General features: G+C 45.9%; 1 protein-coding gene across 1 annotated transcript in view; it reads left to right on the top strand.

Annotated features, from left to right (window-relative positions):
- Positions 1 to 5998: 5998 nt before the first annotated feature.
- LOC119377881 (sodium-dependent phosphate transport protein 2B-like) overlaps positions 5999 to 22536 on the top strand; it is a gene marked incomplete at both ends in the record, with an annotated part of 28895 nt that continues 12357 nt past the window's right edge. Inside the window, 6 exons of the mRNA XM_037647177.1 lie at positions 5999 to 6265; positions 8800 to 8991; positions 12522 to 12637; positions 13742 to 13844; positions 15877 to 16019; positions 19168 to 19502. Of these exons, the coding sequence (XP_037503105.1) occupies positions 5999 to 6265; positions 8800 to 8991; positions 12522 to 12637; positions 13742 to 13844; positions 15877 to 16019; positions 19168 to 19502 (1156 nt within the window). The remainder of the gene's footprint in view (positions 6266 to 8799; positions 8992 to 12521; positions 12638 to 13741; positions 13845 to 15876; positions 16020 to 19167; positions 19503 to 22536) is intronic.

Here is a 22536-nt window from a genome sequence, read left to right as displayed (position 1 = left end):
AAGGAAGCCGGGCTGCAGGAATGCTGATTCACGAAAATCCAGCAAGCGCAGTATTCGGAATCTTATCGGTTTAGCGGTTTCATATCTAGAAGACATGGGTCGCCAGGCGAACGTGCGTTGCTATTGCGCCCTTGCACCGCACATGGTTCCCGTGTATACCGAAGCAACAACTCGGCGGTAAATGTTATGCGCATCGTCCCGTTGCCCGTTGGGCACCGTCCTGAACACGTTCACCAACGATGAAACGCACTTCACGACTCCGAGCAGAGCAAAAATTAAATTCTCACGACAATAATTCAGAGAACGCGTACAAGTGCGCAACACCAAAACACATGAGGGGCGTGTCGTCGCAGAGGAACTTTACGAGCACGCCTTATCAGACACGGTAAGGACTGCACTGAACAATTATGGCGTGCACGTCTCTTCAGGAAAATGTTTTTAGTAATAATTAGACACTGGCATAAAAGCTTTTAACATTGATTCTACATATAATTGTGCGGGAAAAAAATACGTCACTTGTGAAACATAAGATTGCTTCGCCCTTGAATAAAACTTGTTTTTTCGTTATTAGTGTTTCTTCCCTCCACACCTAGTCGCTCTTGAATCGCAGCACCCATAACTCCCCTAGCTGATGTTGCTGGCAGTAGGTTCTGAACCGCTTTTCGCCAGAAGTTTCGCGACCTACTTGGATCGACCTTTCCTCCACTGTCTGTAGTTCTACAAGGCAGAGATAAGGAACTTGAATTTGAATTTGAAATGCTGCATTACCCGTATTCTTTGATTTTCGCGCACATTTCTGCGAACACCCTGGCTTGTGCCGTTCAAGCTTCCTTTGTACAGTGAAGCCGTACATTGCAAGACGAAACCAAATTTCGTTCGTCCTATGTATTCCTATATACGAAAAACCTCTTAGCTCGTGTGTTCCACAGCAATTGGGAAGTCCCACTACTCACTACGGGTCCATTAAAAATGAAGGGGACACACGGGCGACAAACACGAATTATGATTTCTGCACATATATAACGAATAGTTGACAAAGTCTTCATTAAGGCGTTGTATTTAACCCATTGATAAACATCGGGGCGGCGCATTACAGCTTCGCTGCTTAACCATCTGTACGGAGTGCCTGGGCATTTATATATACATATTTCTTTTGTGCCTGTGAAGATGTACTTATCCTTCCGTTATGTTTGAAGGACGGGTATATTTGTAATTTCATATCTTTGAAAGGGGGCTGTGAATATGCTAAAAATCATCACTGTTTCAATTTGAACATTAATTTTCCGAAATTTATTGTAATTTATCACTGTATGCGATATAAGGTCATCATTTTGATTACTTCTTCTGTCTGTATGCACTCGACAGAATTAGGTAGTCATAATAATTGTGTGCCGTGTTTAATTGTCCACTCATACCCACTGATTTCTAAGGAATCTCGGATAGGGGTGTGTGAATATTGTGAACTACGAATAGTCGATTTGAAATGTTTGCTATTCGCTTCTGTTGGAAATATATTTCAATTGTTCAAGTTATTCGAGGAACTAAAAATTTCAGAACATACTGAAGACGCGTTGAAGACGTGTATCTTGAGCACAAAAATGACAGGAAGAATGTCTTGTAAGCGAAGGTAGCGAATAATTTTGCGGAAGTCATGAGAGAAACTTCGATTTCGTTGTTGTTATTTTTCTTTATTCTATATTTTTTAACTCTTGGTTGTTCATTCCGCAACGGCCCGCATCTTTTGCAAAACTTCTGTAACGGACCCGCTGAGCGCTGCCGCCGCCTCGACCATATTAGTCTTGCCAGGAAGTTCATTTGTCAGTCGTCAAATATGTCGTTTGGCCCTGCCCCAGAGAGTTTCCTACAATACTTACAAGATACTGCTATAGCGCTCAGATCGTTCAGCCACCATGGGCATGATGGGTAGTATACGGATTTGCCTAGTCTTCGTGCTTGCGGCTTCCAATGCACTTGCGGTTTTATTTATTGCTGTGTTGTAGGTTTTCTTTGGGATAAAAGAATAATAATAATTGCTAAGGTTTAACGTCCGAAATACACAATATGATTATGGGGGACGCCGTAGTGGAGGGCTGCGGAAATTTCTGCCACCTGGGTTTCTTTAACCCTTTTGGCGCTGGCGTCGTCAATTGACGACGCCACACAATTTCCCCTAGCTCCCCAGAAACGAAACCGAAACGGCTAGTTCTTGGGGGAATACTTCCAAGATCCCCACTGTGATCGATGCCGCCATTGTTGCATGTTTGCGGATTTGAGAGCCGCACTGAAGAAGCTTGACCGAAGTCATGGGTGACGCTGAGGCGGGAGAAGCACCGTATTTTCGTGAACATATTTCTGTGTGGATCTCAATTTGTGTACTGCGATTTTCGAATATTGGATCAAATGTCGGTCCGCAGGCACAGACGTGAAGGAAAACCAGGAATAAAGAAGGGTTTTTTCTCATTTCACAACCACTGAGTACTGATGACCTAATTTGACACCATGTATGTAAAACCATAAGTAGTTGCACCGCTGGCTCATTTTTGTTGCGATAGCAAATATATAGACAGTCTCGACGGCTTTGTGCCGTCGCCGTCATGTCCTTCCGGTATAAAGTTCAAATCGAGAAAATTCCCCCCCCCCCCGCGCATCGCATGTTCTACAGCGGCTAAAAGCGCGCGAGAGGGGGCGACGAACGCGGCCGAAGCAGAGATCAAACGAGCCGTCCCGTTTACGTCGCTCGAAGGGTGCATGTGATAACATCCCCCCGCTCGCGAGGCCTGCCGCCGAAGCAGATAGCAAACGCCCCACGCATCTTTAACAAGCACGAAAAAGGACGCGAAGACGCGAGGGGGGGGGAGTGTCGCGCGAGGAGCAACATTGACCTTTGAATCTGAGGGCGGGGTCGCGATAGCTGGCGCGCGCGCTATCTCGAAAGCCATCACAGCGGGCGGCTCGTATACTTTTCTACGTGCTGCGCTCTCAACGCGAAGTGACTATACGGAGAGCATCGCTCACTGGAGCGGCCGTATTCTCTTACACCAGCGTTTTGTAGTTACGCGAGATCGGATACAAAACAGTTACCTGCCAGCCTAACTTCGTGTAACACTACAATTTGTTGCTATCGCATTCATTGCTTCGCCTTTGCGGTGAAACTGATTTTTTTTGTTCGCGGCCTCCCGAGATCCTAACTATCAGTAAAACACGCGCGAAAAAGTTTTCTGACCAAATTCAAAATTCCAGGGCTGAAAGGATGAGCGTGCACTTAAATCTATTTGGCTCAGTTTGGCTACCGGTAACTGTCTTCGGTGGTAAAGATGCGTTTCGCCGCAGGGGCGAATAAATGAATGCTATACTAACACATTGAAACGTTACACGAAGTAAATCTACCAGGTCAATCCTTCAGCGCATCATGTCTCTTGTGTCAGTCATCGTGTAGTGTGAGCTGTATTTGCCTTGTGATGACACTTGCTTTCGCATGAGACTTTGTCCAACTAAAACAAAATGCTACGCAAGGAAACGAGCGAAGCGACCTTTGTGCTGTCTTGGTTTCACCGCAAACTCTTTGATGATAACACAATGCTTACGGATTTATGAGCCGTCGGCTGATCCCGTGCAAAGATACGGCGAGAGCGACCACAGGTGACCATGCCCTGCTGATCATAGTATGCATTTCCTGCTGAAGGCACGCAGCTGCCCTCCCTCCCTCCACCTTATGCGCCTTTCGCGCGATCGAATTGACCGGCGCTTTTCTTTATCTATGCTATTGCTACGATCTTCGACAGCGCTCACGCACCTACACTCGAACCTGAAACATACGACGCGCCAGGCGATGTTACCAAATTGGACTTCATTCGGTACATGAAGGTGACAGCGCCGCTAAAATGCACCTGGAGCGTTGATAGAATTGAATAAAAGAAAGCGCAGAGGAAGAAAGCGCAATTAGAACAAGAACAACAAAGGTACGAAGAGCACGGGACAAGCGCTTACTTCCAGCTCCAAGTTGGCAGTCAGCGCTTCTCCCGTGGTCTTCCATCCTTTGTTTGTTGCATTTGTTCTAATCGCGCTGTTTGATCCTCTGCTCTTTATAAGCCAACTAGTCCTTATGAAGTTGTTACTGAAAGAGGCGAAACTACCAGATTAGATAGGCCGGTGGTTCCGCGCGGAGATCGCAGAAGCGCGGCCGGCACTACAAGGGCGCAATGTTGTACACGTTCCGTGACAGAACGGAACAAAACGTCACGAGAGAACGAGAGGGAGCAAACCGCCAATAGGTGAACTGAGTGAATGGAGCAATGTTTTGAACGCGTGAAGAAATATTGAAATATTATACCTGAATATCAATATTCGGAGACATTGTTTTTCAAAGGGAAAAATTCAAGAGCGCGATGACTTTACCTATTGGTTTGTGTTAATGTCTTGATTGGGCGCTTCGTGATGTCGTAATTTCACGAGACGTTTGGTGGGAGGCTGGTTGCCATTTTCGCAAACTATCGGTGCGGGATCGGTTTAAGCCAATCGCAAAACAGGCAACTTCAATTCTCCGGTCCTAGCGCTTGCGCTTCCATACAATTCAAGTCGTTCAATGACCGTTCCATATCCGCTATATCACACGGAACGGTGTCTCCGTCTGTCCTGTGCCGGTTCTTTGCCTAGCAGGCGACAAAATGATTGATAACACTGCCATTTCTGGTTGCTGCTCTCTCGTCTGACCATCAGATTAGCCTGGGCCATTCCCGTGCGGCGCGATGTTTGCTCCCTCTCGTCCGCTCATGACAATTCATTGCTTTCTTTCACAGAACGTTTACAAGATTGCGCCCCAGATTCCCTGTCTGTGACTGTCGAACATATCGCCCACTCATTCCCTGAACCACGAGTTAAGCATTTTCCTCATCGCGATCTTTTTCGGCACGATCAGACGTATTGAATGCGTACTTTTCGGATACTGCGACGAAACACATCGCACGACTACTGCTCAGAATGACGGCCGGGAATGACGCGCATCGGACTACGTCAGCGCGCTGACCTGCGCGCTGACTTGCGCGTTCAAGAATGTCGCACGCCGACTGCGCCTAAACATTTCACAAATCGACAACTCGCATTGCATCATAAAGCACTCCGTGCACCTTTTCTTGGAAATGGCAGCTATGAGCTTTGAGCATCGTCGACGGCTCGAACTGTACTACCAAGAACATCGTGCGTCGGCATCTTTTACCCTCCTACAAATAATTCCTTGAGGCGACTCCTCAGACATGCGGCTAAGCACTTCGCCGATAGATGAAGTTCTATCAACAAGAACTGGGGATAAAATTATCGCGAACGTAGGGTATGATAATGCCGAAAGGTGATAGTGAAATCTATAATTTGAGATGACCACGAATTTAAGAGAACATAAGTTCCTAGTGATGAAGCACTATTGTTCATATAGATTTTGAGCATTCCCAGCAATTTTTCAGAAGTTCAATGTTGTACGATGCCTAATTATTCTGTAGATTATTGATATTGCATCCATGGTTAGTGATAAAAATATTTTGTGCGAAACTCAATAGTGGTGCTATTGTTATTCGCATATATTAGAACAAAAAATACAGCCAGTTCCACGCCTGTGCAATCCGCGTGAACAGCGTAGCTGGCAAGCATGCCCGACCAGCTGGCGAAATCAGATTGAGTTCTTTTTCATATTTCTTCATAATCTTTCTGTCCTCTTCCCTTCCTTCTCCCTTTCTTTCTTCCTTTCTTTATCTCTTTCTCTATTGGCCTTCCCCTCGTTTCCCTCCTCCAAACCGTCCCATCACTTCTCTTTCCCACGTCTTGCTACGCAATACTGCCCATTGTGGATGGAAAGAAACGCGAACAGTGCGGCATCCACATTCTCTGCTGCTTCGCATTTCTTTTCCAGTGATTGTAGCCTGGATGGTAATGAAAAGTCACTAGAATAATTTATGAAACAATCAATCAATCTACATCTACAAATCTACAAACAATCAATCTACAACCACAGGGGCCGACAGTTCGGTGCACTCCGCCACGGGGGCGTTGGTGCACGTACTTTTCCTAGTGCTGGCCATCCTGACTTTCCTCGTGTCTCTGGACGTGCTCAGCGCCGCCTTCAAGCTGATCAGTGGCCGCGCGGCGGGCCGCGTATTCACCAACAGCAGCGTGTTACGCAACCCCGTGGTGGCCCTCATGATCGGCGTCCTCGTCACGGTCATGGTGCAGAGTTCTTCCTCGTCCACCTCCATCACCGTATCCATGGTTGGCTCCAACCGTACGTGGTCTATTCCATGACAACATAAGCATAGTTCAATCGTGACTGTGCTATGTGCCCATCGTTCTCCCATGGATATTAAGGGAAATGGTAATATACGCTCTATTACGAACAATAATAGAAAACAGGGAGAGACGCATTCGAGCGGGGCAGACTACGCAAGCACTGTGGCTGTTGCCTGCTCTCTTGTTCTCTTATAAAGAGCCCCTTAAGGACTTCTTAAAATACAATCAACAGTAGCAGTTCTCTCTTTGCATTTCCTGTCTTGTCGCCGCACTTGGATGCGCTAACAAGTTGGTTCACGTGGCGTCACTTTGACAGACAGTACGGGTTGGTCTCTATACGCGGGACATGAGTTCAAGTTTTGTATTCTGTCATGCTTCGCGCTGTAGTCACACGCCCGCCTGTTCATTCTGGTCGTTCTGTATCGCTGTCGCGCACAATCAATTGACTTCATCTCGTTTAATGGGTTTTGTACTACGCGAATGGAGAAAACATGGTCCAACAGAAAAGTGCCATGTCGAAAAGCGCCTGTACGAAGGGAAGCGAATGCGACGTAGAAACAACTTTATTGCATCCGAACTCCGAGTGATTGAGGGGCCCGTAGGTCCGGTGTGGAGTCATGTGAGTTGTCTAAATGAATAGCCTTCTAGGAAAGTATGCGTTTCTATAGCAGGCAGATGTAACATTTCTTGCAAGACGCATCTCCCCAACATTTATAGGGTCATACTATTGTTAGAGGTGGCAAAAGAAATGAGATTAAACGCAAGGAAGGCACTCATGGCGGCGGTGTAATTATTAGTGGCACGAGGAACGAGTGACAGTCTTGCTTCTTTTCCAAGCATCTTCGGTCGATCTCCTAATACTCAGAATTATTTATGGTTTTAGCTCAAGATCAAAGTGATACTGGATACATATGAATTCGGAGCATAGGGCTCTCTAAGGCCAAGTAACTGTCGGGAGAAGTAATGAAAATTATTTGAGCTCATTGAAAGAGCAGATGCTGTTCTTGTGAGTTGGTTTCGGGTGTAGTTACCGTATCCTATGTTTATTTATTTGTATTTTTATCTACAGTTGATTATGTATTTGTCAGTATTGTATATCAGTCTCTGATTAGTTTTTATTCTGTATTCTTATAATTTAATTTTGTTTCCATATTTTTGTTTATGTATATGTTTTGTTTATCTTGCAATATTCACGGCTGTAATTCCCACACTGCTATAATTTCAGGCGTGGGATTGCAGTATAAATAAATAAATAAATAAATAAATAAATAAATAAATAAATAAATAAATAAATAAATAAATAAATAAATAGTTCAGCGCCTTGCCATGTCGCTTCTTTGTCTTGTGCTTCCGTCTTTTGCACTACTTTAAATATGAACCTTAATCAATTCGCCCGGCATTACATCTCTTTGAAGAGAATGGTTTTCGCCTTTGAGTCCTCTTAAACGGTTTCATAAGGGTCTAGACTGCTTATTTCGGCCGTTTGGTGCGTGTCCACAGAAAACGAGAAACCGCGAGAACTATAGTACAACAGGACAGAGGCGGACTTTGTCCATCTCTATCCTACTATCCTGTGGTTCGCGCGGTTTCTCGATTTCCGTGGACATATGGGACCCTGTGAGTTTTCCGCATCTAACTACAGGCGACACTCTCACACGCGTGCCATCCGCTATGCTTGCCATCTCGCTTTCCCAATTATTTAAAATACTATTTCGAGGCCGTAGTCGTAACACCACTGAAAAAGAAACTTCGAGGACTGTTGAGCTCTGCTTGCAGGAGTAGAACACGACAGCGTAATTGGGCACCGTTCGCATCGCTTCCCATTCTCTGGTGGCTCCGTTTGTGGACACCTGTACCATGCCGCAAGGAAAGGAACGTCTTAGCGCATAGCATTGACCATTTTAGACTTCCTAAATTACCTACTTCAAGTGCAGTTCTGAAGTGTCCACTACGTCAAAATTCATCATTTTGCCAATTAGCGAAGTACACAGTATATGTCCGTAAGGTAATACCCGCACCTACGCAGGTGTACGCTTTGTTGATAGTGTTTTTGGTCATGATGATTATTTATGACATTGCTTTATGATAGGTGGGCCCCTAAATGAACAAGTCTATGCGCAGTCATATATGGTGTGACGCCTAGTGAGATTCTATGCTTTTTCCACGCAATACTACAAGCGTTAGCGCTACTCTTCGCGCTACAGGACATTTGTATAGGACTTCTTTGCTTCCGAAACAGTTTCAAGCCCTGGCGCGGCTCTGTGGTAGAACAACTGCATGACGCACAGAAGGTTTGGGTTGGATTTTCGTCGCAAACACAGGATTTAATTTATTTGCGTCTATCACGACTTTTCGTTCACGGACAACGCCTCCTTTTCGCTCACAACCAACGACGCTTACACCAAAATTTCTGTAAAATTAGCTCTTTAACACAATCGCCTCAAGAAGTACCAACTTGAGTCAGCGCTTTTTCATGTAGCCAATGGCACCAGCCAATCAAACAGGGCTCTTTACGATGGTATTTTGCAGTGCTGACGGTGCGCAGCGCGGTGCCCATCATAATGGGCGCCAACGTGGGCACCTCGGTGACCAACACCATGATCTCGCTGATGCACGTCAAGCGACGAGACGAGTTCCGCCGGGGGTTTGCAGCTGCCACGGTGCACGACATCTTCAACTGGCTCACCGTGCTCGTCCTGCTGCCCATCGAAGTGGCATTCAGTGAGTATGCCCAAGTCTACGCGTGTCGTCGACTCGCTTCTCCCGTGTACGGCCACAAGGTGCGCTGTCTTGAATGGCCAGCAAGAGAAAATAATACGAATAATGGAGTGAGAGGTGCAAGACGTATTGGCCAAGAAATAGGCAGACGGCAGTATAAATGAAATCCTTGATGTGACACTGAAATACCAGTTCTCCAATGCCTTCGAAACAAAAGAAAGATGTTGCCGTTGTTTAAGCTTCTACACAAAGGCAAAATAATAGCTAGAACTTCAGTCGTTTGTATGGCCTGACTGTTTTTTCCTAATACGGCTGTTCTTTTTCGTTTCTTTGTTCATTTGTTTACTGCAGTAAATTGCCAGACACTATTATAACGCAAAGAATCGTACACAGATGCGCCATCTGGGCAGACTCAGGGATTTCGTCCAAGATCTGACCATGATGTTTTCACCTTGGCTTCAAACAAATGGGTGGAACTGCACCAGGTTTGATAGTGAATGGCGAAAAATCATCCCTTGCCATTGCTCACCTTGCTGTTTGCTCGTGCACGCGGTAGAGGCTAAAATAAGTCATATTTTTCTTGGTACTGAACCTTTACTTACTGTCCTTCTTGCCTGTTGTTTGGTTTAGCCCTCACCGACAAGGCACGCTGTCATGCGTTAAACGGGTTTCAATACCACAATTAACACTCCTCTTTCTCAAGAAGGCCATAATGCCTTCTTCATAACCTTTCAAGTCTCCTCATTACTCTCTATGGCATAGTATAATGACAGCAGAAATTGGGTTAGCAAAGCGATGACTGGGGCTATGCTCGTTTACAGCATAAAAAGATATATAGGCTGTACCCTAAAACTAGGGTGCGCTTGTCTATCACCTATGTAAGAGAGTCGTAGCGGCTGGTTTTCGTTCGAGCCGCGAGTACTTTCTCTGCTACCGTAAATACCAGGCATATAGTAGGAAAAAAAGTTTTCTTTTTCTGCCTAAGCCACCACTATAAGGATGTCACCAAAGCCACCTTATAGGGATGCCAGAATCTCTTAAAATTTGTCTGAGCGTTCACTTTTTCCATCGAAAAACAGCGACTATAGTTACTCATTCTCGGGCAGCACACACCAAGTCAACACACGCGAGGTGTTACGGTACATGTGTTGTCTTGTGCGCTGCTCAAGAATTAATATGTTCCATCTCGCCCACACATCGGTTTTACGACTATATATATATAGTTCCCCCCATGTTGACAATTAGTAATTGCTGATGGTATCTACCACACAAATAAATTAGGTCGGACGCAGGTGAGCAGTTCCCTGTAGTCGATGCAGGTGCCATCGAGTCCTCTTGTGCGCTGGAACACCCTATTAGAAAAACATCAACACCCCTCCCCCACAACCTCCCCTTTCGCCTCCCTGGCCTGAATGACCGTCCTTTTTTTCGTTTTGGCACAGTTCCTTTATGTGCCTGATAGCCGCACCATCAAGGATTGCTATTCATAACGCCACAAATTTCAATCTCAGCTCCAAATATCTTGGGCGTCAGAACAACATTCATGATTCTGCGCCTAACATCGGTAACTATTACAATTCACTTGGCAACTTGAAGATGAATTGGAGTTTAAACGGTTACTGTCGCAAGATGTGCCGTCAACTCTTCGAGGCACAGTGAAGTGGAACGGCTGGGGCGTCCGATACGACGTCTACAGTATACTTGCGCCGTATGCTCACGTGCACTCTTGGCTTTCTGTTGGCGACAGGCGCGCCGCCACAACTACTACCGAAATATGACACACACCCTCTTGCAGTGGCATTTGCGAACTGTAAGTGCAGCATCACGGTATGTCGCTTAGGTAAGACTGTACGCATCGTGCGGTGGACTTCTTCAATGGGACTGGAGCGCCTGAACCCATAGCCTATCTTACAGTAGAAGGAAAATTGAGCCGTTGCTTGACAAGAATCGTACGAGGCGCGCGCGTCTACCCTGGCCATAAGCGGGCGGACCACGGCCGCAACACAGTGGGGACGCGTGTGTGCGTCTGATTTTCTTAGGACACACAGCGGACAATATCCGCCACACTGAGCTGTTCGATGAGAGTAATGTGAGGACCTCTGGTCAATGAACGGGGCTGCAGTATTCAGTATTTATAGTTGTAACACTTATAGATAGCACAAATGGATCGTTAAGCGAGACTCCCTCAATGTTTCCTAACTGGTTTTGACTAGGATTTAGCGTTGTTAATGACACCTCTATTTAAAAAAGGGGGGTTATGTGTGCTTTAACGGAGGACATCCGCCGTGTTAGTTTGTTTGGTGTGCTTGGGCTGTATTTTCGGCCATTTAAATCACTGCCTTTGAATAAGCGTTTCTGCATGTTCTCACGCCTATTGCGTCACCAGAACGTTTCACCTGTTCCCTTAAAGGCGCCTTGAACCGCGTTTTCAAGTATTCATCGAATGATCCCAGTGTTGAAGTTGACTGCCTCACCAATTGTTTGCCGCGAAAGTTTTACGAATCTGTCAAGTGCGAGCGTAGTTACAAATTTGTCGCACGCTTTGAGCGCTTCTTTTCTTTCGTCACGTAGAGCGCGCTGGAGGCTACACAGGGAGTGGTGACACCGGACAAGGAGCTGCGTTTGCACGCGTCATGAACTTGAGCGCACGTCATAAAACGCGGTTGCTCACTTATGGTGCGATTCTGGTGCGCGTTAGTGTTACCACTGTGAAATTTAAGCACGCAAAGAACACGGCGTTGGCACGAGGAGACACCTCGTGACAAGAAGTGCACCTGATCAAAACGCCGCTCTTGATTTGTCAGCTATCGGACAATAGCAGCAATCTTCTCTAAGGCGAAATAGAGCTGGCACCGGCCCTACGAAGAGGGTAAGGATTGGCCTCTCTAAGAAGAGAGGGTGCTTGAAAAAGGGGCAACTTTGCGCTACTCTTCTAAAACTCGCCTTTATGCGCTCGACTGTAAGATATGACTGAGCTGTTAACGGCAGTGTTTACTTACCGTAGTATGCGTTTTTTCGCCAAATAGTAGGCGTGATTCTGGAGCTCTTTAAGCGGACGTGCACTTTGGCTTAGGCGCTTTTAAGTAGTTGCTCATAAAGAAAGAAAAATTCATATCTTGAAGTTTTACGAAGAACGCCTAATAGTATATAAATTCGCTCTTTCTTACTCTAACACATCATCGTGGCTTAAGAGTATTAAGAATCATCGCAATTTGTTTTGCGTGTCTTTTGCATACTTCTAAGTTCGTTATGCGTTTTTCATTATGCAGAACTTGATGCTTTCTCATAGTGATGCTTTCTTATAACATCGCTGCATGTTACGTTATGTTCTTTATACAGATATAAAAGGTCGCACCACTGAAACTGTAAGGTATTTTCGGAGGAATCCATGAATGTTCTGCCAATACTGATTAACCTAACGTGAAATTTCGTAGCAGTTAGCCTTTATAAATATATTCCTCAATTATATCAGTTCTCTGATTTCCCTTGGTTGCCAAACTGCATTTCTCTCACCCCACGTGGCCTCAACGCAGACATGCTGGAGAAGCTGTCCGGCTCGTTTGTGCACGTCATCGACCGGGGCCAGCGACTGGAGACGTCCAGCTATCTTAACGCCCTGACGAAACCCTTCGTCAGGCTTATCGTGCAGGTGAACAAGCATTCAAGTAGACTGACATAGTTTGGCACGAATGCACCCGCCGTGGAAGTAAATGGCATATATTTCATACTGGTATGCTCGAGGCTTCATGCTTAAATCCTAGTCACGCTTAAAACACTGTTATTTGAGCGAAATCCAAGAACACACGTGTACTTACGTGCACGCCAAAGAACTCCAAGCGGTAAAAATTAATTTGGAGCCATCCATTAGGACGTGCCTTATGATGATATTGTTCTGAATCGAAAGTACCACGACTTTCTTTTTTTTTACATATTGTCTCGACAGCGCACGTTGGCTGGCACTGTTCTATCTGTTTTCGACGTCAATACAGGTTTGCAGAGAGGGGGACTTACTAATAAACATATATCATTAACATAGCTCACAACATATTCTCGCTGTAAAGAATGACTTTTTCACCCATTGCCTCGAAGTTGGGAGTTGTAAGTGAAGAATTATAAAAGGAAATGTTTTCCTTGGGCTCTCCCACTCGCATTCTGTACCACACATTGAAGTCCGATGATATCTAAGCGAAAGTTTGGGCCTAACGCACCATACAGTCTTTCGGAGCGTCTCAATGAGTCACATGATTTAATTACCATATTTTTGCATACTACCAGCACGTGTCGGCACTAAGTAATGCCGGATAATGTTAAACTGGGGTCAAGGTTGCCTTAACGATTGTTAATGTTAGCTATCCGGTGTTACACTGCCGAAATTTTTTCCATTGAATCACAATGCAATGATTCAGTTGGATTGACAAATGAATAAAATCGAGATGAAAATGAATGGATTGAGATTGAACCACCTGCCATATTTCTTTAATCTACATTGCCTCATTCTGCTAATCTACCTTGCGCATGGAAATTATGTGCAGCGATCTTCAGGCTAGTTGGCTCGCTTTGCAGTAATTGAAGTCATAGCGCTCAAACGACAAGGATAAAAGATACCACATGAAGTAGCACATGTCCTGTCACCCTTCTGTCCTTGTCATTTAGCGCTACGCCCTAAAGTTTGACGTATCATTCAGTGAGAGTTTGACCACCGGCTTATTTAGCTTTTTCAATCAATCGCATGTATTTTCTTCTTTTCTGATAGCTCGACACCCAAGTAATAAAGGAAATTGCGCTGGGCAAGGACACCAATGGAACAGTCCTGAAGCGATGCTGCCAGAAAAACGGCACTGAATGCGTTGCAAAATGTAAGTGGCCTGTTTGGCGTTCTATAGAGATCGAGAAAGATGCGCGGCTCGTAAGGATGAGGTCCTAAGATCTACTGACTAACGTTCATCTATATTGATCACTGGAAGTACATTTACGCAACAGAAATTGTCATGGATATTCAGCAAGTTTCTCTGGCGAGTATGCGCCACCACCGCACGTGTCCGTCCATTGAAGAAAAAACGGGGTTCGAGGAACATACGAAAAGTAAGTGCTCTACCACAGACCCATGCCAGTGCTGGAAACTCCTTTCGAAAACACACTCTTAAAAAAATGTCCTCTATGGGAACTGCGAACTTCAATATAGAGGACGCTGTCGTGAGTACTGGCGCTTGCGCTCGGTCAACAAACGTCGCAGGCGGCTCGTGTACCCCTGTACTTGCTGCGCTCTCACCAGGGGCGTAGCCTGGAGGGTAGGGGCTGGGGGGTTTCAAACGCCACCCTCCGAAATTTTTCAATTTTGCATGGGTATATATACATGCACACATACAAACGCACGCACGAACATTTAGAAACGGTGGTAGAACCCCCCGCCCCCCCCCCCCCCCCCCCCCCACGAGAAAATATCTGGCTATGCTTCTGGCTCTCACGGCTTATTTCTCTCTAAACGACAGGTAGCACGTAAACCGCTTCGCTCCCTGGAGCGCCTGAATTGCCTTAAACCAGCGTCTTGTAGATTTACGCGAGGTCGGACCCAAGAGTGTTAGCTGCCAGCCTAACGACGTACAACATTCCAATTCGTTGCTATCGCATTCGCTGATTCGCCCTAGCGGGAAAACTGATTTTTTCGTTATACCGGGTGTTTCTAGAAATGTGTCGAACACCTCCAAAAATCGGGAAAATGCGACATTTGCTCGCTGCCTTCACAATTGCTTTTTCTGTAGCGGCAGGCATCTAAAGAATGTTAGACATAATTTGGGACTGTAATTAAGAAAGTTAGGTTAATTAACTTTTCAATTAGTGGAAGTCGGCGGTCATGTCAAGTGGGAGAATTGAAGTTCTTCATGCGAAGAACTCATCGCAGCTTTGAGATATAGAAAAAGCAGCTTCAAGTAATTATTGTGGCGCAATGAAATTCAACTATGCAACCATGTACATTGAACAAGATAACAGTTAAGAGTTGGAAACCGTTTGGAAACTGCCGCCGCCGAGAAGACAAGTTTTTGTCGGTGGGAGCCAGTGAAGGTAAACTTAACACACTTATTGCCCAATTTCGCAATCGCCTCAGCCTCAGTGACTTTGAGAATCAGCTCCGTTCTGCCGCGGCAATCAATCGTGCAAAGGTTAAATGAAAGTAGACAGTCATAATCCCGACAATGAATCGCAAGAGACCACCGGTACAATTTCTTACGTTATTGTGGTGCCACCGGTGGTTTCTTAACGAGGTTCCAAACTATTCTTAACATTATTCGGTATATTTTGCAAACTTTAGAGACCAGAATTTTCGTTGCTTGCACGGGGCAGCCATCTTTGCTGGGGGGCTGCTGATTACATGGAACGGACGGCTGCGCTAGCATCCAGCATGTCGTTATCACATGATATCCGCCAGTGTTCGCTCGCCATCAGCTGTGACGTAACTACCTCGCAGCCCCTTCACTGGCCTCGCCGACAGGTGACAACTGGGGTCAAGATTATGTATGCTTGCTCTAAACGTGGGTGCGAGAGTAAAAATTATCTGGTCTACGTAGCTGGTCCTATTTTTTTCCATGTCTTACTTTTTTTTGCATTACCACGCTACAAGTCTCACGAAATGCTCATCTTCGAGTACTTGAGGAATTTGTAAACAAAGTAAAGTAAATAAAAGCAGCTGTACACATCAAGTAAGCAACATACCTCGTATGGGTGGATATGAAAGTGCATAAAATATGAAGAATCGCGATCTCGCGAACGAGAGCAAGACGACCTAGTGCTCAGAAACTTCATGCTGTTTTGGACGTGTGTGCATGGTGTTCTGATATGCTGATGCGTGCTAGCGAGCTATAATGAGGAACACAGTTGAATTATGTCACGCAGGCGCAGCGCTATTCAACTGGCTGAACTGGAGCGACACGGCGACGGGAGCCTGCTGCTTCGCGCTGGCCGTGCTGAGCATCCTGCTCTGTTTCTACGTCTTGGTTAAGGTGCTCACCGGACTCACGCAGAGCCACGTTGTCAAGGTGAGGCCGGTTACCCACCACTAGGGCGCGGTGAGGCTTGAATGGCATTGTTTGGCTAGTCATTGTAAATGAGTTTTGCAGAATACCGCAAGGGAATGGAACTGTTATGAAAAGGGATGATTGATAACGACCTGATTGTTGCAGAAGCCACAAGGGAATCCATACGGATTTCTCAGAAAGAAAAGCTTCTATTTAAATAAAAATTCGTCTTGGTCAGGGCATCGAAACAGAGACCAGGCTGTTACCTGGGCGACCACTCTACCAACTGAGCTAACAGGATACTAGCAATCGGCAGCGCGAGGTTGAAAGATATACGGTCACACTCCCGCAAGTGACCACGGCCGGTTGGTCAACGTGCGCATTAACTGTGGAGACGGCTGGCGCGTTTCAACTCTGCTAAAGTCGCAATCTTTGGCAGCGGTCATGTCCTGTGGAATGAGACCATCAATCCTCTCGGCACCACCCATGCCTGGCCGGACCATTAGAAATTGTTGGTGCCCATTGACCGTCCTTGCGATGGCGCCAAAGCACGGCACGACTGGTGCCACACCATGGCGTCCATACCAGGACGCTGACTCACATTCGTGTATTAGGAGGTACAGGCATCACGACCAGCCGGTGCAACGTCTGGTGTTTTAAGCACATGAATGCGCGGAGCTCAATCCCTGCTAAGCAAAGCCCGGTTCAATGAACCCCAGACAAAAGAAACAGTTATTCTGAAAGACATTCTCGTACAGCATGCGTCTTCTGCCTACAACGTCGATTCTGACTGCAGGTGGGCGTTCAGTGAAGTTAATGAAGCCATGGCGACTAGCGTGGTTGAAGTCACTATTAGCGGAGAACTGCCGATGCAGCAAGAGCCTCTTTCCTCTGACATGGTGTCTGGCCTATGTTCACATGATGTCTGCTCACATGCATACGATATTCTCTCAGGACCAGCTCGTTTTAGGATTTCAGGCTGGTTCACTTTGCTGGAGGCAGTGGAGTTGCCAAAGCTCAAGTACTGTCGCACACTGACAAGACGTATCGCTGCCTTTTCATCGATGCGTAGCACACAATCACATCTGCACACTGTGACGAATCGTGATATCGTCCACCGACCTATTCTTGTGTGGACACAACGCTTCGGTATCTAGATCCCCTCTGCCTTTCTTCCATGTGTTACAGTACAGCCATCTGCGAGACCTACGGCAAAACCGACAGTCATTGTAGACCGCCAGAGCCATCATAAGAAAATTTTCCCGACTAGCAGCAGCGTCACCGAGACTGGCCACCGAAGCACAGCCATGGCCAGGAGTCATTGTCGGCAGCTCCGCACGCTTTTAATCATGGCCGAATGTAACGACGAAGAGCGTTCTGGTGCGGGAACGCTGCGACCAGGCGGAAGACATGAATGATGTAGTCAGAATAATAACAGCCGGCACAGCGAATGGGCAATGTCTGTGTTCTTGCTCATTACGTAATACATGCATACATACATACATACATACATACATACATACATACATACATACATACATACATACATACATACATACATACATACATACATACATACATACATGCATACATACATACTCTCACCGGCTCTTGTCTCACCGGAAAAAGAAGCCATGCCATGAGCAGGAGGAACACGTGTTGAGGGGCTAGTTGGTATGACATATAATTACTTAAACTACTCTTAGGATGAGACACCAGAGAGGAAGCAGACAGGAAAAAGCTTGATTTTCTTACGTAGATAGGGGTCCTGGTGGGGGAGTGTGCTTTCGTCACGCGTTCAAGGCTGTCTTTGCGCACGCGCATTGTTCCAGGAGTGAAGTTTATGTGATTTCAATAAATCAGTTGTTAGTCTGCGTTCGTCCTGTCTGCTTCTATTCTGGTGTCTTGTCCTAAGCGCAGTTTAAGTTTTCATAACATGAGCAGGGCTTTGGCAAAAATCAACCAACCCTAGTAGCACCAAATGTTGACAAAACGTTGCCGCCACATTGCGAAAGTTGCTCTAGCGTTGTGGCAACACTGCATGATACTACAAAACTGGAACATATAATCAAGTCCTAAGGGGAGGTCGCCTCACTAATTCGCGATATCCCACCTTCAGGCAAAAAAAAATACTACGTTTTCGGTGACTTGCCTACATATACTTATAAACTTTGTTTATGGAATAGGCGCTGCTTTGGAAGAAGTTATTTTTGGGAAAATTTGTGGAATTTACTATGCATTGCTTTGAATGGGGCGTAAAAAATGAGACCACGCGAGAACACGACACCCACACGTGCCTGCGCTTTTAGGGGTGAAGCTCCTCTTAGTATAACCTTGTCACGCGTCCGGCGTAAGGCGTAACCGGCAGTATACTACGACCGATCACCGATCCTTTGCAAACTGCCCACTACTTCGTCTTTGCAAACATCCCACTACGATCCATCACCGCTCCATTACTTCACCGACCATAAAACCATTATAATGAAGCGGGAACGGAAGCCACCTTTGCAAACTGCCCACTACTTCGTCTTTGCAAACATCCCACTACGACCCATCACCGATCCATCACTTCACCGACCTTAAAGCCGTTATAATGAAAAGGGAACGGAAGCCACGTCTAGCTACCACTTACGATTAATAAAATTTCTTGTATAAATATATACAGTGTTTGTCACGTCTTTGATGATGTACTGGGCTATCGCTTTGATTACTGCTGGTCGAAACCACTGAAGATTTCACGGTGTAACCATGATTGCTTCAGGAGCTTCGCCCAAGCTCTTCATCATTCACCCGTGGATATGCTGTGAATTTTTTTTTCAATTGCGTGTTGTGTTCTCTGTGTGGTGTTTCATTTCTTGCATCGCCACAGATTTATACAATTATTTCAAAAGTTCTTGATGAACATCACAACAATGTCATTGTGATTGTGTGGTTACGCAATGCTATGCTCATAACTATATCTCTCTTTAAACTACGCTACAAAAAAGCGGATGAATAAATTCTTGATATCCTTGGTGCAAAATAATGCATAAAATAAAATTTTAAGCTATGGCGACCACGCCAGAGCATGCGTTTGAGCAGAGTCTCTGATATACAACCTTCCGACTGGTCCATTACCTGTAAGCGACGTGCCTTCCAATTAAGCATATATCCGTATTCTCGTGTACAGGTGCTGACGGTGTGCGTGAACCGCGAGTACAGTTTCCCAGCGTCGATGCTGGTCGGCTACCTGAGTCTGCTCCTGGGCTGCCTTATCACGTTCGTGTTCCAAAGCAGCTCGGCATTCACTTCAGCGCTGCTGCCGTTTGCGGCACTGGGCATGCTGGACCTGGACCGCGTGTACCCGCTCACGCTGGGGTCGAACGTGGGCACCACGGCCACTGGTCTGGTGGCCGCACTAGCTGGTAGCCCCGTGACACGGGAGCACGCGCTGCAGATCGCCCTGTGCCACACCTTCTTCAACGTCATCGGCATCCTGCTCTTCTATCCGCTGCCCTTCCTCAGGTAAGCCCCGTAACGTCCATACTTTCAGCTTGCACCCTAAGTTACATCGCCTCCATCAGGAGCATTTAAGCCCTCGCAGTCGCAGCGCTGACGCTGACGTCCTATTGCACACTATTCAATTTGTACGCGTTTGAAAGCCTCTTGTGTTGCGTGAATCAACGCTGATGCCTTATGACCGCAATCGAGTATGATATAATATGTCACTGTAGTAATCCGTTCGTGTCGTTTCTCATGAAAAGGCTGCTCTGCCAGATAATTGTTGCCCTCTTACGTCCCAAAAACCGCTCCGCTCCGTAAGATGACGCTAGAATACCGTTGCTGGGTCATTCATAGAAGCAGCGAAAAAGCGTGACGAAAGAGTGGACAAGTAGGACAGAATAACGAGAATAAATGTGCACGGGCTTTTAACTTCAGTATCTTTGAACTAACAATACTTTCGCATATAATGAGTAATAACAAAATATGCAGAGGACGAGGAAATCTGAATGAAAGTAATATACAAGAACACATAAGCAGAGTACGAAGAAATCTGAAAAGAAAATATTATGCAAAAACTACGTAAAAACCTATGGGGATTTCTTGAGTAATAATCACGTCTGAACAACCATTAATGAGCACACTGCATGCTTTTGCTCGTCCAGCTCGAGTTTTAACTCGCGTTTAATGTGCGCGCCACGTTATGTCGTTCGCGGCTGGTAGGTTTCTTCGTAAACCTCCCATAGGGACACGTAATTCAAACGTTCTGCGACGCTTGCGCCGAGAGCGCCAAGAAAGCCGTTGAGTTACGGCCCTGGCGAGTGGAACCGCTTAATGGCGGCGATGACGCAGCGGTTACGTAACGATTGCGTTTTTACGTCGTCGGGGCAACAGTAACAACAGCCGCTCGCTTCTTCTCGCCCCCCCTTCCCCCTCTTCCTCCCTCGCACTCCTCGCGGCGTTTTCTTTTTTTTTTTTTTCGGGCGCGCTTGCTTTTTCTCCTCTCCCATGTCGGGTGCCGTTTTTTTTTGCCTTCTTTCTTGGCGGCTCCTTTTTCTTCTTTCATGCCGCGCGCCGTTTTTTTTTTTTTTTCGTGTGCGTGGCGCGTTTTTTTTTTTTTTTTCGCGTGCGCGCGTGCTGTGCTTGGACGCGCATTTATGTTTTTTCTGTCCGCTCGTGGTGCGCAGTGCGTTTGAATGCACGCAGCCTGCATGATCCAGAGCATAAGAGATGACTTCCACCCACAACATATCTGTGACTTCGTTTTATTACTCCGTTTCCAAAACTCAAGATTTGCACATAATGGGGCACGATACAAGTTCCGGAGAAGAAGAGAATTAAAGAATGCACAGTGTGTCCATGATTAAACAGCACAAAAGTTCATTGTAAAGTTCAGAAATTGGAAATTAAAAATCGAACACACTGAAAATGCAGGCCCTTTAACGTATACACATATAAGTAACACGATGTGTTTAGTACAATACTGACCAAAGTGCACAAGAGCTGCTGATGTGACAGAGTCATGAAATTTAAAGAAATGTAGGCGAAATGTCAGTGCATGGCAAAAACAATAAAGATGCGCAGAATACCTAAATATGGAATAATATTGCAATGAACTACTTATTAACCAGTGTACTAATACGAAACACAAAACTAGATATATATAAGCAGTACATCGCACTAAAAAGGGAAATGCACATTATTTGGCACTTGACCACTACTTCACAGTTAGATGGCGGCAACGGCATGAAGGCGATGGTCCGTTTATGCAGCAGCACATATAACATTCGAAGAAACGCGTATTACCCAATGGCCAGGTGAAATAAGTCTACTACACAGCTTTTCTTTCACCGCGAATGCAATGCATAGCTGTAAGATAACGTCACTGAAGTGAGAATGTCATGCCCTGTACACTGAGCACTTCATTGAGATAAACGCAAACAATAACATTCTGCATATTGGACACTTGCAATACTCAAGGCTCACCAGAAAAAAACAACTCTCATGTCTACACATGAAGGTTCTTCGAACGGTTTTTCTATAGGTAATTACAGAGGTAATGCATAAACACAATGAGTACTTTTTCAGCTGTAAGTACATATAATGAACATAACATTCACGCACCGAAAGAAAGCACTGGGGGCAGAGTAGAAAGCTGGTGCACTTGAGGTTGTGGATCGAGACTTCGCAGAGAGCAGATTCTATAGTTATTAACCCTTCCTTGGGCAAACGCGTCATTTGTGGCCTTCTCCATAATTCAGAAAACGTTTACGTCCTGCAGAAAAGCAGTTGCAAACCGAATTCAAACGACAAGAATTACGCAGTCACATCACGCAAACGTAGTTTCGTCGTCTCGGTATAGTGCAAGTTGAGATACACAGACTGAGAAACGCGTATTTAAACGAAGGCGAGTGATAAACAGGCCAAAAAATGCAAAAAGCACTTCCAAGGAAGCAGTCATGTCAGAGACGCAGAAGTTAAACTATGAGTCTAAAGTGCTTTATTTTCGTTACTTCTTGGTACAACGATGCAAAATCGTGCTCTTCACGATTCAGTCACGTTTAAAAACAACTGTTGTCCAACTGCAATGAAGCTATATATGTGTGGCTGCGAACGCAAACCGCATACTCACCTATAGTTTTTTCGATCAGGGAAGAATCTTGCGGAACTCGGTCTTGAAGTATCCGTGCACCGCTGCATGATGTACGAATGGCGTGTGCCGTTAACCATCACGGCGGCAAGAGAGCAATCCACGGAAACACCGCAAAAACTGCACACGCCGGCCAACGGTCGCTTCATGCAACGGAACATCACGAAACTTCACATCAAGGCCGGCGACTACGACGGGCTCCGATGTGGCGGCGGCGGAGCACGGCTGACCATAACGACCGCTCCAATAAGTCTCAAAAGCGAACAGTGATCCGCCAACCTCAACGAGAGACTTGCAGGTGTCCCCCAAGCATAGCCTGCCTGCACGGACAGCCTGGTGCCCGCGCTCAACGCTCGCTTCATGCTACAACGGAACTTCCGAGAAATTCAAAACTAGCGTTGCGGCGCG

Source organism: Rhipicephalus sanguineus, unplaced genomic scaffold (genome assembly GCF_013339695.2).
Source record: "Rhipicephalus sanguineus isolate Rsan-2018 unplaced genomic scaffold, BIME_Rsan_1.4 Seq60, whole genome shotgun sequence".
NCBI classification, from domain to species: domain Eukaryota; kingdom Metazoa; phylum Arthropoda; class Arachnida; order Ixodida; family Ixodidae; genus Rhipicephalus; species Rhipicephalus sanguineus.
This window is presented reverse-complemented; position numbering and strand designations above follow the sequence as displayed.